This window comes from Theropithecus gelada, chromosome 12, assembly GCF_003255815.1.
Source record: "Theropithecus gelada isolate Dixy chromosome 12, Tgel_1.0, whole genome shotgun sequence".
Classification (NCBI taxonomy): domain Eukaryota; kingdom Metazoa; phylum Chordata; class Mammalia; order Primates; family Cercopithecidae; genus Theropithecus; species Theropithecus gelada.
In genome coordinates, this window is record NC_037680.1 from 44,546,491 (window position 1) to 44,560,963 (window position 14,473).

At 38.9% G+C, this 14,473-nt stretch overlaps 1 protein-coding gene across 1 annotated transcript in view; it reads right to left on the minus strand.

The window, feature by feature from the left end:
• STK39 (serine/threonine kinase 39) overlaps positions 1-14,473 on the minus strand; it is a 292,241-nt gene that overhangs the window by 175,612 nt on the left and 102,156 nt on the right. Inside the window, exons 6-8 of the mRNA XM_025405116.1 lie at positions 8,575-8,684; positions 8,213-8,314; positions 6,015-6,148 (exon numbers count right to left, since the gene is read on the minus strand). Of these exons, the coding sequence (XP_025260901.1) occupies positions 6,015-6,148; positions 8,213-8,314; positions 8,575-8,684 (346 nt within the window). The remainder of the gene's footprint in view (positions 1-6,014; positions 6,149-8,212; positions 8,315-8,574; positions 8,685-14,473) is intronic.

Consider the following 14,473-nt stretch of genomic DNA (forward strand, 5'->3'; position numbering starts at 1 on the left):
CTTGGAGGAAGGAGAAGGGCTCCTGAGGGAACATGTAGTAGAACCACTTTACAGTGGACTCCGAAATGGGCCAAAATATCATGTTTGGGAACCTCACAACATGAAACAACATTTTAAAAACTAAGAAGCATACAAAATAACTTGGATTTAATTTTTTAAATGTGAAAAGAACCCTATGAAAATCACAATGATGAAAAAAACTCAAGGCCACTGTTCTGTTCAAAGGCCTCATCACCTCTGGCTAATATAGTTAAATAAAACAGCGCCCCCAGCTAGTGGCTCACTACTTCTCCCTTGCTACTTCCAACCCATCATCCATCATCCCCACTGCTTCCCAAATTAGCATCTTAAAAAAAAAAAAAAAATCTGATCCTCTTTTACCTATCCTGATGCATTTCAGTGGCCTGAGACAGAAGCAAGTCTTCTAGGCCCTGACTTCTCCATCCTCATAGCCCCACAACCCCAAGAGATGCCACCCTTCAACTGCAACGATGTTCTCACTCATCTCTTGCTCTTTCATGACAAAGCACACACTGCTTTTCTTGCTTCCAAATTTTTCATAACCAACTGGCACACCCTCGCTCATCAGTCAAGAGCCAATTTAAATGTCATCTTCAAAGATACCTCTCCTAGCTCCTGCAAGCAGAAGGCACTGCTCCCTAACTGGCACTCATGCTCCATGCTACCCACATTCCCATCATGTATTTATCTGTTCCTATGTCTCCCCGCTTCACTCCACTAGGATACGAGTCCTTCCAAGGCAGGGACCTCACAGGATTCCTTTGTATGTTTCCAATACCTAGCACAGAACAGAAACTGCTAAAGCTCAATTTGATACTATAATCAAATATGGGGGAAAGTGATGCTGCTACACATTTGGACACAGCACTACAACTCCTGGAGCTAGATTCAGTTAGCACCAAAATCTAAGCATCTGTTCAATACGGTGGGGAACAGGAGAAAGACTTAATAAAAATGAGACCCACGCTAGCAAAAAAAGAGGAGAGAGGAAATGCCCAACGTAAGGAAGCAAAGTGCCTCCCTGTCTCCTCTGCACCATACCCCCACCAAAAATCCTCCTCCCCACACACGAAGGGTCAAGTGTAGGATGATGTAGAGAGAAAGCTGGGAAGTACCAGGGATACCTTGAGATACAGGGCTGGGAAAATACTTTGCCTTCTCCAGCAAGGTCATTGCCATGGTAACCAACAATGTAAAAGGGAAAAGCATGCTACAAAGGAAACTCCTTTCTCTGCACTCCACTCCACTCTTAGCCTTCATCAGTAAGTACAAAAACACAATCAGGTAACAAAACAGAATTGGTTTAAACAAGCGGCCTTCTTTTTTTATAGGCTTGTTAAGTAATAGGTAATTCCAACTTTATATAGAGAATAACTAAATAGCAGATCAGAGGTTTCTCTTTGCTCAAATCAGCTGAAGTGTTTATCACTTTGGGATAAACTGGAAGAAATTAAGAAAATGACAGAGGGGCCAGGCATGGTGGCTCACACCTGTAATCCCAGCACTTTGGGAGGCCGGATCACTCGAGGTCAGGAGTTCAAGACCAGCCTGGCCAACATGGTGAAACCCCATCTTTATTAAAAATACAAAAATAAGCCGGGTGTGATGGCAGGTGCATGTAATCCCAGATACTCAGGAGGCTGAGGCAGGAGAATCACTAGAACCCAGGAGACAGAGGCTGCAGTGAGCCGAGATCATCACAACATTCCATTCCAGCCTGGGTGACAAAGCAAGACTCTGTCTCAAAAAAAAAAAAAAAGAAAATGACAGAGGGAAGACGGTGAAAGAAAGTGTGAGAAAAGCAGAGGTGCCTGCTGCCCATTTGATTTCAGGATTTTTTGTTTTTTATTTTCCTCATTTATCTATTTTTATTTTATGCCATAGTGACTACCAATGCCTGGCTAATGTGGAACCACCAGTGCCACCTACCTTTTAGCTGAGTACTACAGGAGAAAATTCTGCAAGCACAGTCACATCTTACATGGCCACTAGCAAACATCAAACAATTCAGCACAATGTAAGTACCAACAGTTTTATGAGAAATGCTAAAATGTTACCAGTAACCAAAATAATGGTCTAGCCTTTGAATGATGATTCAATTTTAAATCCTTAAAAACAATGCAGCAGTCTGCAAGTAACAACATTCTCAGAAGAAAATCTCTTAAAGGATTCAGCTAATACATATGGATGAACCAAAGTCCACTGTGACTTAAAATAATTTTCAAAAGACTCTAGATGAATATGATATAGTTTAAATAGTTCTAACAATTTGCATTAATAAGCTCCAACAGCCCTTTCACCTCAAGCAGAGCTGCTTTCCTCCCCACACCACTCCCCACAAAAGAAATATTCAAGTCATATTCCTTTCTTAAGGATTTATCAATGCAACATCATCCCCCTTGTAAAAAAAAAAAAAAAAAAAAAAAAAAAGTTGGTTCTTTTTACAGTTGCTAGCCACACAAAGCCTGTAGTCTACAAGATTAAGGTTCTTTTATTTTTAAGAAATAGCAAGATGTTCTGGTATGCAAATATAAGCAACTCTCTGTCTACGCCAATGCAGAACACAGACTCAGACGACCCAAAGGGCTGCAACACCCCAGCTCTCTTTTATGAGGAAAGTCCCATGAGCTCTCAAGGTTGACAAAAAAAACCACAGCCTATTCTCAGCAGCCTGAGAGTTGATGCATATGAGTGAATCTGTGCTGGTCACTGTTTTCTCGCAATATTTTTTCACTCACTGCTCGTAAGGTACTCGGCAACACCAGGGCTTTGGCACAAGTAAATTGCTTTCAGATTACAGGCAGATGATCTACACTTAGGCAACAGAAATAATAAAAACTGGCCAAAATTTTGCATTCACTCTCCAACCTACTCAAATCTGATTTCTGTTTATTAAACACTCTTCAATGGGTCCAAATCACCCCCAAATTGCAAGCTCCCAATCATCTCTAGTTGTTCAAGAAATGGTACTGAGCATATAATACAGACCAGACACTGGATATAAAGATAAGCAGCACAAGTTCTCCTAAAAAACTTACAAATTTTTGAGGAATTGGGGTGTATAAATCAATAAGAGTACACAGTGTAATAAGTGCTACAAAAGATATATTTTTGATATACTGTAGTTATTGCATAAAAGTTTCAACAACTCCACTTAGGAAAAAAAAGGCAAATAATGAATGGCAATCTTAACCTCATGAGTACTTAAGAGACTCCCTGGTACTATGCTATGTGTTTGAAGTGCATTCTCTCTTTCCATCCTCATAGCGATCCTATGAAGTGGGTATTTTAAGGCCCATTGTACAGACAAGAAAGCTAAGTCATACAGATCTTGATAAAGTAGAGCTAGGAATCCCACCCACAGGTACCCTAACTTTAGGAAGATGTAGCATCTGAATCAAGCATAAAAAGAGGGATAGAAAGGGGACAGAGAAACGGCAAGAACTCTTGAATGACAAAAGCAAAGGTAGAAAATATTCCTGGTTTCTTTTATTATTGTGCAGGAATTCAAGGTTTACTTATAAAATTAGTTATGGATTCATATGTTGAAATTGCAACCTATCTAAAAAGTAATTCAACAATGTTGCTTTTTTCCATTCTTACAGGTCATAGATTTTGCGCCCCCACCCCCAAACTCAACCTATGTATCTTTTCATTGTAAGAAAGAGCTACCTGGGAAGGTGATGTGCCACTAACAGTCTACAGCTGTTTGGTATAGAGAACAATTGCACAATAGTGAGAACAGATTAAGTTACAGAGAAAATATCTAAAAGAAGACCTTAAACAATTAATGCTTTGTACATCAACAATGTTTTTAAGAGAGTAGTCTCTGAATGAAAGATTTGAAGATTTTGAACATATGGTATACGACTCTCCTCTACAGAATATATATATATATATATTTTTTTTTTTTTCTGGTGGAGTAGAAGGAACCCGATATTTAAACTCATATAATGAATAAAATCCAGAAAGACTTTCAAGATTATTAAGAAATAAAAATGGGCTGAGTGTGGTGGCTCACGTCTGTAATCCCAGCACTTTGGGAGGCCGAGGCAGGCAAATCATGAGGTCAGGAGATCGAGGTCATCTTGGCCAACATGGTGAAACCCTGTCTCTACTAAAATACAAAAAAATTAGCCAGGCGTGGAGGCGTGCACCTGTAGTCCCAGCTACTTGGGAGGGTGAGGCAGGGTAATCACTTGAACCTGGGAGATGGAGGCTGCAGTGAGCCAAGATCACGTCACTGCACTCTATCCTGGTGACAGAGCAAGACTCCATCTCAAAAAAAAAAAAAGAAAAAAAGAAAAGAAATAAAAACGTTTTCTTAAATATAATGTATGTCAATCTAATTTGTTTTGACCAAATCTCCTAAAGAAATATACTATTATATCATTAAGTACACTAACAATTCTACCCTAAAGAACAATTTTCTTAAAAAGCTGGAATTGTGTGACATTACAAATCACAACCACTAGGTGGAATCTCAATTACTGTCGTTCAAGAATCAGGAAGACCATCAGTAATAATCTAGTACTAACTGGAAAGACAAGAACTTCTCTTGCTGGGCTATGAAGGATCAAATTCTGTTTTCTTGAAGATGTCAAAAAATTTTACTGAAGATGACACAAAATTCAAGGGGAAGATAAGCAAATGTTGGAAAACAAAATTAGAATCTAAGAGCATTTCACCCAAATGGAGGTTGAAGAAATAATCTCAACGAAAGATCAAAAAATTGTGGAAGAAAAACAAGTCCTACAAATCAAATATAAATGACAAATGAGATGTTTACATAGAAATAGTATATAGGTATGACAAAGTAGTCATCCCTTTTACAATAAATAATTCAAGATGGCTAATAGCAGTCTTCATTTCTGGCTCCATGAGAAAAGTGACTGACATGGAAAAAATTCAAGGCAAATTCAGTAAATGTAAAGGAATGAAGTGAGCAGCTACAAACAATGGGTACAATTATGGAAACTGTTTAATCTAGAGAAGGCTTGCCTACTCAAACAGTAAGTTACTGTGTAAAGGCTTAACAAGTTTCATAAAAATTTAAGATCAAAATAAAGGAATCACTTCTAACAGCAGAGTCCTTCCCTGAAAAAGAAGTTTCAGAAGAGAAGTCAGTTATTACATTTTAAAATATAAGGAACAAATTGGATCCTCAGGTGGATTAGGATAGACAGGAACTTCTCAGAGGCCTCTCATGGTCTGTGCTAGACTAACGCCACATACAACTAGGTACCTGCAAAGGGACCTTACCCAGGCAAGGCCGTTCACATAATTAACAATCTCCTCTAGGTGCCAAAGAACAGAGGGCTCCATGATCACTAACCAGGATATTTCAAAGTCACAGAAATTAAGAAGGAAGCAAGGAAATCAGAAAGCAGACACAGTACAGTGCAGGGCAATAACCCAAGAATAAATAGGAAACACTAATGTTAATTTAAAGCCATTTGCTTCTGTTTACATGATTAATCTTTTTAAGGTAAAAAAAAATTCCTTAATCTTCTTTACCGATAATCTTTTAAACAGCACCAACAACTTGTTCTGCAACTAACAGGAAGCTCATGCAAAATTCAACAGCTCTGCCTAGTTTAGACTGGAGCTAGCAGGATATTCAAATCCTGAGAGGTCAGCTCAACCTACACAGTGCAGAATGTTAGCTCAGCTTCTGAATGTAGCACTGCCAGTTTCTTTTGATTTCTGTTTTACTTCATTTCCTTTGATGACAGAGCCCACACCTAACAAGCACAGTGAATCTTATTAACGCCACAATTCTTCCTCTGCCTCTCCTTCATTCTTCACCCACTTCTTTCCCCCTTGGACCCACACTGTCTTCCACTAACAGGTTGGAAATCTGGGGACCAGAGCAGGGTTTCCCAGGCAAGAAATATCTTTCCAGTATCTTCACAAAGCCTTTCCCCATCTACAAACAAAGCTTTGTCATGGCTCAAACCAGGTCATTAACTCATCCACTAAGTTTCACTTACCTTTTGGAAGGATCTTTCTGAAGACACAGTGAAAGTAATTTTCTAAAGGACTTGCCGTACTTTTTCATCATTTCTTTATCCTCTACCCCTGTTTCCAAAGTGGGTGGATCATTTTGCAAAGTCAACATTAACACCTGCAGCAGAAACACACATGAAGACAGAATCTCAGTACAGCAATTGCTACAATCTAGTTTTGAATTTTTCATAGAAGTGTAAAAAACCATCCTTGATTAGATACAAAGTGCTTTCCCATGATTTTAACTTTGCAGAAACTGTGTATTGAAAGGATCCATTGCCACTGCAAATCTGTTCATGCCCCCTTTAACCTTTTTGTTATTCCATTGACAGAATTTACAAAATTTGCTCTATGTGTTGAGAATGATCCCAGACAGAGCTTCCTGGGAACTGGCTCATGTACCGCCTCGAGGAGCACGTAGCTCCAGCACAGGCTGGTTGGGAAAGCGGGTGGAGGAGAGAGCGAGCCAGAGGCATGACTGTTCATGTGTACAGGTCATTCATAAGTAAGGAACTGCCTGTACTCAAGGCTTCTGTAACACATTACTGGCCCTAAAAATAAAACCGCAACATCCCAGGAGGTAACATGATTTCCTTTAAAAAAAAAAAAAGAGAAAACATACAGAAAATTGCTAAAAGACTTGGCAAAACTGAGAGCAAGACACTGAAGGATAGCCAGAATATAACTGAGTGGCTAAAAACTGTCATCAAATCCAAAGTCCTTGCTGCTTTTGGAGGGGTACAAAACAAAATAAAAATACAACTTTAAATCAAAAAGGTAAAATTTCCACTCTTTCATACTAACTTCAAAATTATTTGCTTTAAAAAAAAAAAAAGTAGAGGGTGTAGAAAACTACTAGCCTGTACGATGAATAAACCTCATTAATGCATAATTCAGCCTTAATTTATGCAAATGCTATACATGTCAAGCCTCTTTTCAAACACTTTCACATGTGTGAATAGATGAAGCGTGAAAGTGACGGCTTATTGTTTGTGGAGGATAATAGCCCACAGGAGAAAGTGGGGGACTGAGAACTCTGAAGAAATTCCTAGAGGACTTCAGGCTGGGAGTGCAACTTTGAATTCAGGTGGGAAACACTAAGAAGAGGCGAAAGAAAGAAAATGAAGAAAGAAAAACTGAATGAAAGAAAAAATCCTTCAGCATTACTTCAGTGCTTTTTCTTCAAAAGGTCACTTCAATTGTTTATACTTCAATTTTAAATTTTCTGCTAACAAAATCCGGTATATGTATCCACACACACACATACACTAAAATCCTAACTATGTTAAATATATATATAGAGAGAAAACAATAAAATGAATTACACTAAAACCTTAGTAGAGATTGTCTGTGGTTGATGAGATTACAGATGATTGTTTTTCTTCTTTAGTCTGACCTGCACATCCAAACTTTCTACAATATATTACTTCTTTTAATCAGTAAAACTCAGTTTTTATTCTTGGGTTTTTAAAATAAATCCTCCCAAATTTTTCCAGTAACCATGAAACAATCATAGACCACACTCTATGTAAAACAGCATTATAATTTCACTAAACTATTTCAGCCTCAAAACAAAATCCAGTTGGGTAAATTAGCCCTGATACCACTATCTCAGAACTAAGAACAACAACGAGGTATAAGCCAGTTAAAAGAACAGCAGACACGTGAAAATAGCAACCTAAAAACACTGTGGCTCTCTTATATCAGATGAGTTGCCAACATTACACTAGGACAGCAGGGGTAAAAATGTTATAGTCCACTTAAAAAGCCAAAAAAAAAAAAAAAAAAAAAAAAAAAGCCCTGAAAATCTGGGAAATCCATTTGCAGAGATGACATCACCATAATCTATTTTGAGATTTTCTTTGGGAACCTAGCATTTTTTTCTACTATCAAAAGAGTAATGACCAGCATTTGTCATAGCTATCAACCTCCATCGACCAATCTGATCACATTATTTTCTCAACTCTGTGCTGAGACTATAAAGCAAGCTTCAAAGCTGGGAATTATGCTACTTTTGTCCTATTCTGTCCACTGAGAAAATCAGACAATGTTCAACTTGGCTGTGTTCCTCCATTCATTCTCCTTGGGTCTAAGAGAAGGATGAAGATGTTGAAGACAATTAGAAAACTGATTCCATCCAATCACATTTCAACCCCGACATAGTATTTCCAATTGTAATTACTTTCATGGGAGGATATTTGTGATAAGGCGCTGCTCCTGTTGCTAACTCAATGGCAGTTATTCCAAAACTCCACATGTCAGCCTTGAAGTCATAGCCTCTCACCTAAGAAAGTAAGCAGGAAAAAAAAACACAATCATATGGCAGGCATGTTACATATCATCAAGTCCATATCATGTCAGAAATCCACAGCTGTTGATGTATAACTTTTACATTCGTTTGCTAATTAACTAGGAATCAAGAATTAAATCTTAGTTACATGATGCATTCTACTAAAATGCTAGATACAAATGAAATGTTAGTGTATTAATGATCTGTACGATTATACTATGTTCATCAAAAAGTCACTTTATTGTTTTTTTCACCTGTTCCATGACTTCAGGGGCCATCCAACATGGGGTGCCAACGAATGTTTTTCTTACTTTATTTCGGGTAACATCACCCCCTGTTGCTAGGAACGCACTTACTCCAAAATCTGAAAGGGAAAAAAAAAATCTCCTTTATTTTATGTAAGACATTATTGCTTATAAATTGTGATTTTTTTTTTTTTAGCATGTCTCTTCTTTGTGAGCTTCACAGTGGTGATGAACTGTTCCGAACATGTCTACGGCACTCTCTCAGGAAAAAAAAGGCAGATCTGCTCTCTGTCATCCCCTACACCTTGGGGAACACCATCACTGGTAATGGGCCACAAGCCCGCCAGCCCAAAAGCTTAGTATACCAAATTAAATATAAAGGGTCTTAGCTTTTAGCTGAGGTATATAAAGATAAGATACATAAAACCAACATGCCCGAGTTTGTCTGTATGCAAAAAACCTTAGTCAGCAAAGACTGATTTTCTGGACAATTTTCATAAGTACAGATGAAATGGATTGTAGAAGTAAACAGTATTTTTCTTAACACTCAGTATATACTAGAAGTTAATTTTATGAGAAGATGAATTAATTAGGCATACCGTACAGGTTGAGCATCCCGAAATGCTTGCGACCAGAAATGTTTTAGATTTTGGATTTTTTCTCATTTTAAAATACTTACATTATATACTAAGTTAGTTAAGTGCCCTCATTCAAAAACCAGAAATCTGAAATGTCCCAATGAACATTTCCTTTGAATGTCACCTCACATTCAAAGTTTCAGAATTTGGAACATTTGGGATTTCAAATTTTCTGATTTAGGGATACTCAACTTATATATACATACAGGCACATGTGCAAAAATTCTATTTGTATATACAGTACAGAAGGGAATGCCTGGCAATTATTAATGCACTATTCTTGCTTTCATTTTTACACAATGGTTAAAAGTAGTTAATAAGTTAAAGTACCAATTACTCAAGACTAGTGTACCTATCAATGACAGCCAAGTCAAGGACTGCTTGATAGTGAGCTGGTGGGTAGTAATAAAAACAGGTAGTCAACACCTCAAAACACCACAGCGTACTGTGCAGTCTGAGCCTCTGCAAATCGTTCTCATATACTTTTCCTTCGCTGGTCCCCTTTGTTGGCTGTCAGGGTGACAGCAATTACCAAAAAACAACCTCAAGTACAAACCAAGGTCAAAATGTATTAGCATTTGCTGTAGGCCTATAAGGTTAGCTTATGCAATTGTGACTTAATAACATTGTAACCAGTTTCCTGAGTAGAAATATATTGAATGTTGGATTTTATTTATATTTAAATTTACTAGTACTCCCAACAGGATTTCAATTACAAATAAAAGGAATGAAAATTGACAAATGGAGTCTTTGTTCCAACTGCTACTCTCATGTTCATATTGAATAAAAGTATATATTTTTAAACTGCTATACAATTTAATATGCATATATGTTTCCAATTCTAAAGCCCTTTTAATTCTTATACTGCAGCCAGAACACTGAAGTCTTGTGAAAAGCAATCTCTGTAACCACTCAGTCTCCTGTGGGTGGGAGAAGATACAATTCATTCTCTTAGAGAAGAGTTAGGTGAATTGAAATACGTGTAAGCATCTACTGTATCTGCTGGAAAAAAAATATATTGGACAAAGCTTTTAAAGCTACTAATTTCAACTTAATTTGTATTTCTAAAAAGAAGTTCAACGATGAATCCAACATTTCATTTTTGTTAAAATGATTTTATAATACGATAATATGAAATAAATACATATCATCTATAAATCAAGGATACAGGTAAAAGCTGCTTTAAGGAAAAATGGATTCTTTTAAATGCAATTGAAGCAACTCTGCGCCCTAACATCTCTTCCTAAAAGATATAATCCAGGTAAAAATCCATAGTTAACATTAGATATATTTTCACTTCCTTAAAAATACTACCTGCTTACATTACACATTTTAAAAAGTTAGACAAACAGCTGAAAAAGATGTATAGTAGCAATTTATTACTGACAATACCCTTTCAATATATCTGTCATGATTCATATATTTATTCAGAGCCTCCACTTTGAACACTCACTTTAAAGTCTCAAACAGATGGTTAAATGTCTTTAAAACTCAGAACAAAAATTTCAGGAGCAGAAAACACCAATCCTAACATCTACTCCCTCTATGACTACAGAATAAATACACAGTTTGCTCCTATGTACGGCTGATGTGTATATAGATTATATGCACTCAGCAACAGAACATTTTGAGTAAAGCACATAGTGTGCTTATGTTATATAAACAAAAAATTGGTATATTCTGTTGAGATAGCTTGCATATGACAGTTAGAACGAGGTGGCAGAACAGTAACAGTGAAAAGCCGTCCTTGTTTCCTAAGGGGTACATCTATACAGCCAAAGGGAATGGAGCCAGATTCACTTGGGTCCAAAACCATGGACATTTCTCAGGCAACACGGAATCAAAGGCTACACATAAGGTTAGCCAGTCCATCTCCTGACTGCAGGAATAACTGGAGGATATGGGTAAAAGCTACTTTAAGAAAAACAACAACAGCAGCAGCAACAAAGAATGCTGTCATCCTAATAACAAAAAGGCTCTAACACCTTCCGAATCCATCCACTTCTTTGCTTCTCCACAGCCACTGCCTTCATTTAATCCACCATTACTTCTTGCCAAGACTTCTGCGGCAGCCTCCTAAGTTCCCATCTCCCTTCCTTCCCCAGATCCAGGCTCCAGCGACCAGGCCTTTCTATGTCACAGGACTGAGCCCTCCTTAAAAGTTTTTCAGGCGGGGCGTGGTGGCTCACGCCTGTAACCCCAGCACTTTGGGAGGCCAAGGCAGGTGGATCACAAAGTCAGGAGTTCGAGACCATCCTGGCCAACGTGATGAAACCCCATTTCTACTAAAAAAAAACACAAAAAATTAGCTGGGCATGGTAGCACATGCTTGTAGTCTCAGCAACTCTAGAGGCTGAGGCAGGGGAACCGCCTGAACCCAGGAGGCAGAGGTTGCAGTGAGCTGAGATCATGCCACTGCACTCTAGCCTGGTGACAGAGCAAGATTCTGTCTCAAAACAAAAAACAAAAAAAAAAAAAACATCTTTCAAGGCTCCCTGTCCCCTCAGGAAAAAAGTCAAAATCCTTCAGCATAACAGGTAAACCTGACTGCCCTTTCCTCTTCTGCCCTACCTATATCACTACTCTCAGATTCAGATGGTAAGCTCCCTACTGAACGACTTACTTTTTATTCCCTGATCCCATCACCTCCTTGGCCTCCCCAGCACTGCCCTTGCACATGATGCTTTGTCATCTAGGTACATCAACCCTCCATGCTAAACAGGTGCACCAGCAGAGGGCTTTCTGCATGGCCTTGTTAATGACACAGCACCTCCAGCACCCTGGCTCTTGGTGAGTAGTTGGATGTGCATTCATCACCTTTACGTAATTTGGCACGGGCGATTTCAGTAACATCAGTCATGGTCTTATTTTGAGGTGTGAATGCTACTAAGCCTTGAGGAGGATCTGCAGGTATGGTTATCTGATTTGGAGAGTGGCAGATGTACTAGGAAACATCACAGGACTAATGGGCAAGATCTGAGTGTTAACAGTGATTAGGCCTAAGGCTAGACTATTACCCAACTGTATGACTCCAGAAAGGGACTTAAACTTTCTGGTTGGGCCTTACTGGCCTTCTTATTTAGACCTATTTTTTTTTATTTATTTATTTATTTCCAGATAGAGTATCGCTCTGTCGCCCAAGGTGGAGCACAGTGGCATGATCATGGCTCACCGCAGCCTCAACCTCCCATGCTCAAGCGATCCTCCTACCTCAGCCTCCCAAGTAGCTATGACTACAGGCATGTGCTACCATGCCCATCTAATCTATTTTTATTTTTTGTAGATATGCGGTCTCTCTATGTTGCCCAAGCTGGTCTCAAACTCTTGAGCTCAAGCAAAGCTCCTGTCTCAGCCTCCCAATGTGCTGGAATTATAAGCATGAGCCACCATGCCCAGCCTCTATTTTTATATTACTTTCATATTTATAAGACTCGTATTTTTTTACCATGTATGAATATTCTTTACAACAACTGTTAGGTAGATCAATAAGCTACTCAATGCCTTTTCATAAGCAAGGCAAGAAGGCTGCAGGGATAAGCATAAACATTTTACAGTGGCAGAGATAAAATAGGAGAAGACATGTTTCTTGACTTTAACAATACTTGTCGGGCATGACGGTTCATTAGGTGGGTGCAGTAGCATGCAACTGTTAATTTCACCTACTCAGGAGGATGAAATGGGAGAATCACTTGAGCCCAGGAGGTCGAGGATGCAGTGAGCCATGACTGTACCACTGCACTCCAGTCTGGGCAACAGAGTGAAACCCTGTCTCAAAAAAAAAAAAAAAGAATAGTCACACCTAAGTAGGATAACATATGAAAACAATAAACAATAAAACAACATGCAAAATCAAATGCAATGTATAAAATCAAATACCACATTGTCTGTATAAAAGCAGAGGAGCTATAACCATAATGGTCATGGAAGACTATCTCCAAAGTGGGCCTTGGAGCCAGCCTTGAAGATGAGGTGAAGACTTGGATGAGGAAGCCCAACAGGAAACAAATTCTAGACAAAGAAATGGCATGAGCAAAGCACAAGTGTGGAGCCAAGAAGAAAAACTGACAGCTGCAAGGGTCAAAAACTCAAAACACCTACAGCAGCCAGGCAGGAATACAATAGAGAAAAGAGGGTCCTGAAAACCAACAGCTACAGTCTCAGTGACAAGGGCCCTTGATAGTCAGTCTCTGTGACAGGAGACTTTAGGAGTGCTGGGCCCTGTGTGAAGCCCTGGAGCCCACTGTCAGCACCCTTTAACCAAGGTCCAAGGCAGGCCCCTGTTGCTTGGCACCAGGAGAAAGTTGCCATAAAGAAATGCAGACCCAGGATTGCTGGATATCCCAGTTTTCCCAGGGAAGCCAAACATTGGAATCTTTATGAAAAAACTCCCTTTCTTACTGTAGTTGGCAACAAATTCATTTCTAAAAAACTGGAAAAGAGATTTCTCCTGCCTAATTTAGTCTGCAAAACTAAAGTCTTCCAACTGTGTGGTTATGATGTCTAAAATTTACCTAAAATACTTCAACATATGCCATGTGATACCACAACTTAGGTGGTCAGCTGGCATTCTAACCAAGAATGTCCAGTGCTAGGGGGGTTCAGATAGCACTCAACTCAGCATGCCAGAGGCAGCTGCTGGAAGTATTTCTATTATCCAAATCTAAATATAGATGAGTATAAGCCAGGTGACTGAGTGTCGAAAGGAGTTACTATTAGGGAAAACAGTGATCTGTTGAGAGGTATGAAACATGTCAGAAATGGACTTTCACTGCTGAAAATAAAGGTTCTTAGCACACAGAGAGTGGCTAAAATATTTCAGATATACTCCTCACTCTTGCATGAACAGAATAAAACAATCCAGTCCAGCCCAACTGTAGACTATACCCCAGCCGGTTCTGCGGATGGTTGGATTCCTAATAGCAAGCATAAGGATAAAACAAAAACTGCATCTGGAATCTTGGTATGTCTGCCTCTAATGAATTTTTCATTCACCTATGAGGAAAAAGAACTGGGATTTCCTTGAGCTTACAGAACAAATTGTGAGAACTGTTTAGGGGCTCGCTTGCTAACGAAGGGCAAAATTTGGTCTGAAAGTTGATTTCTCTAAAACCTGTAAGGGAGGCTGTGGGTGAGTACCCAAGCCTCACCTACCTCAAACTTCTGCAGTATCTGCTATTCTCTTTGAAAAGGAACCCGAGTTGTGCTTGAACAACATTGACTTAGGTCACTTCAACCTTTGATCAGAGAGTAACAGGATCAATGTTTGAGAG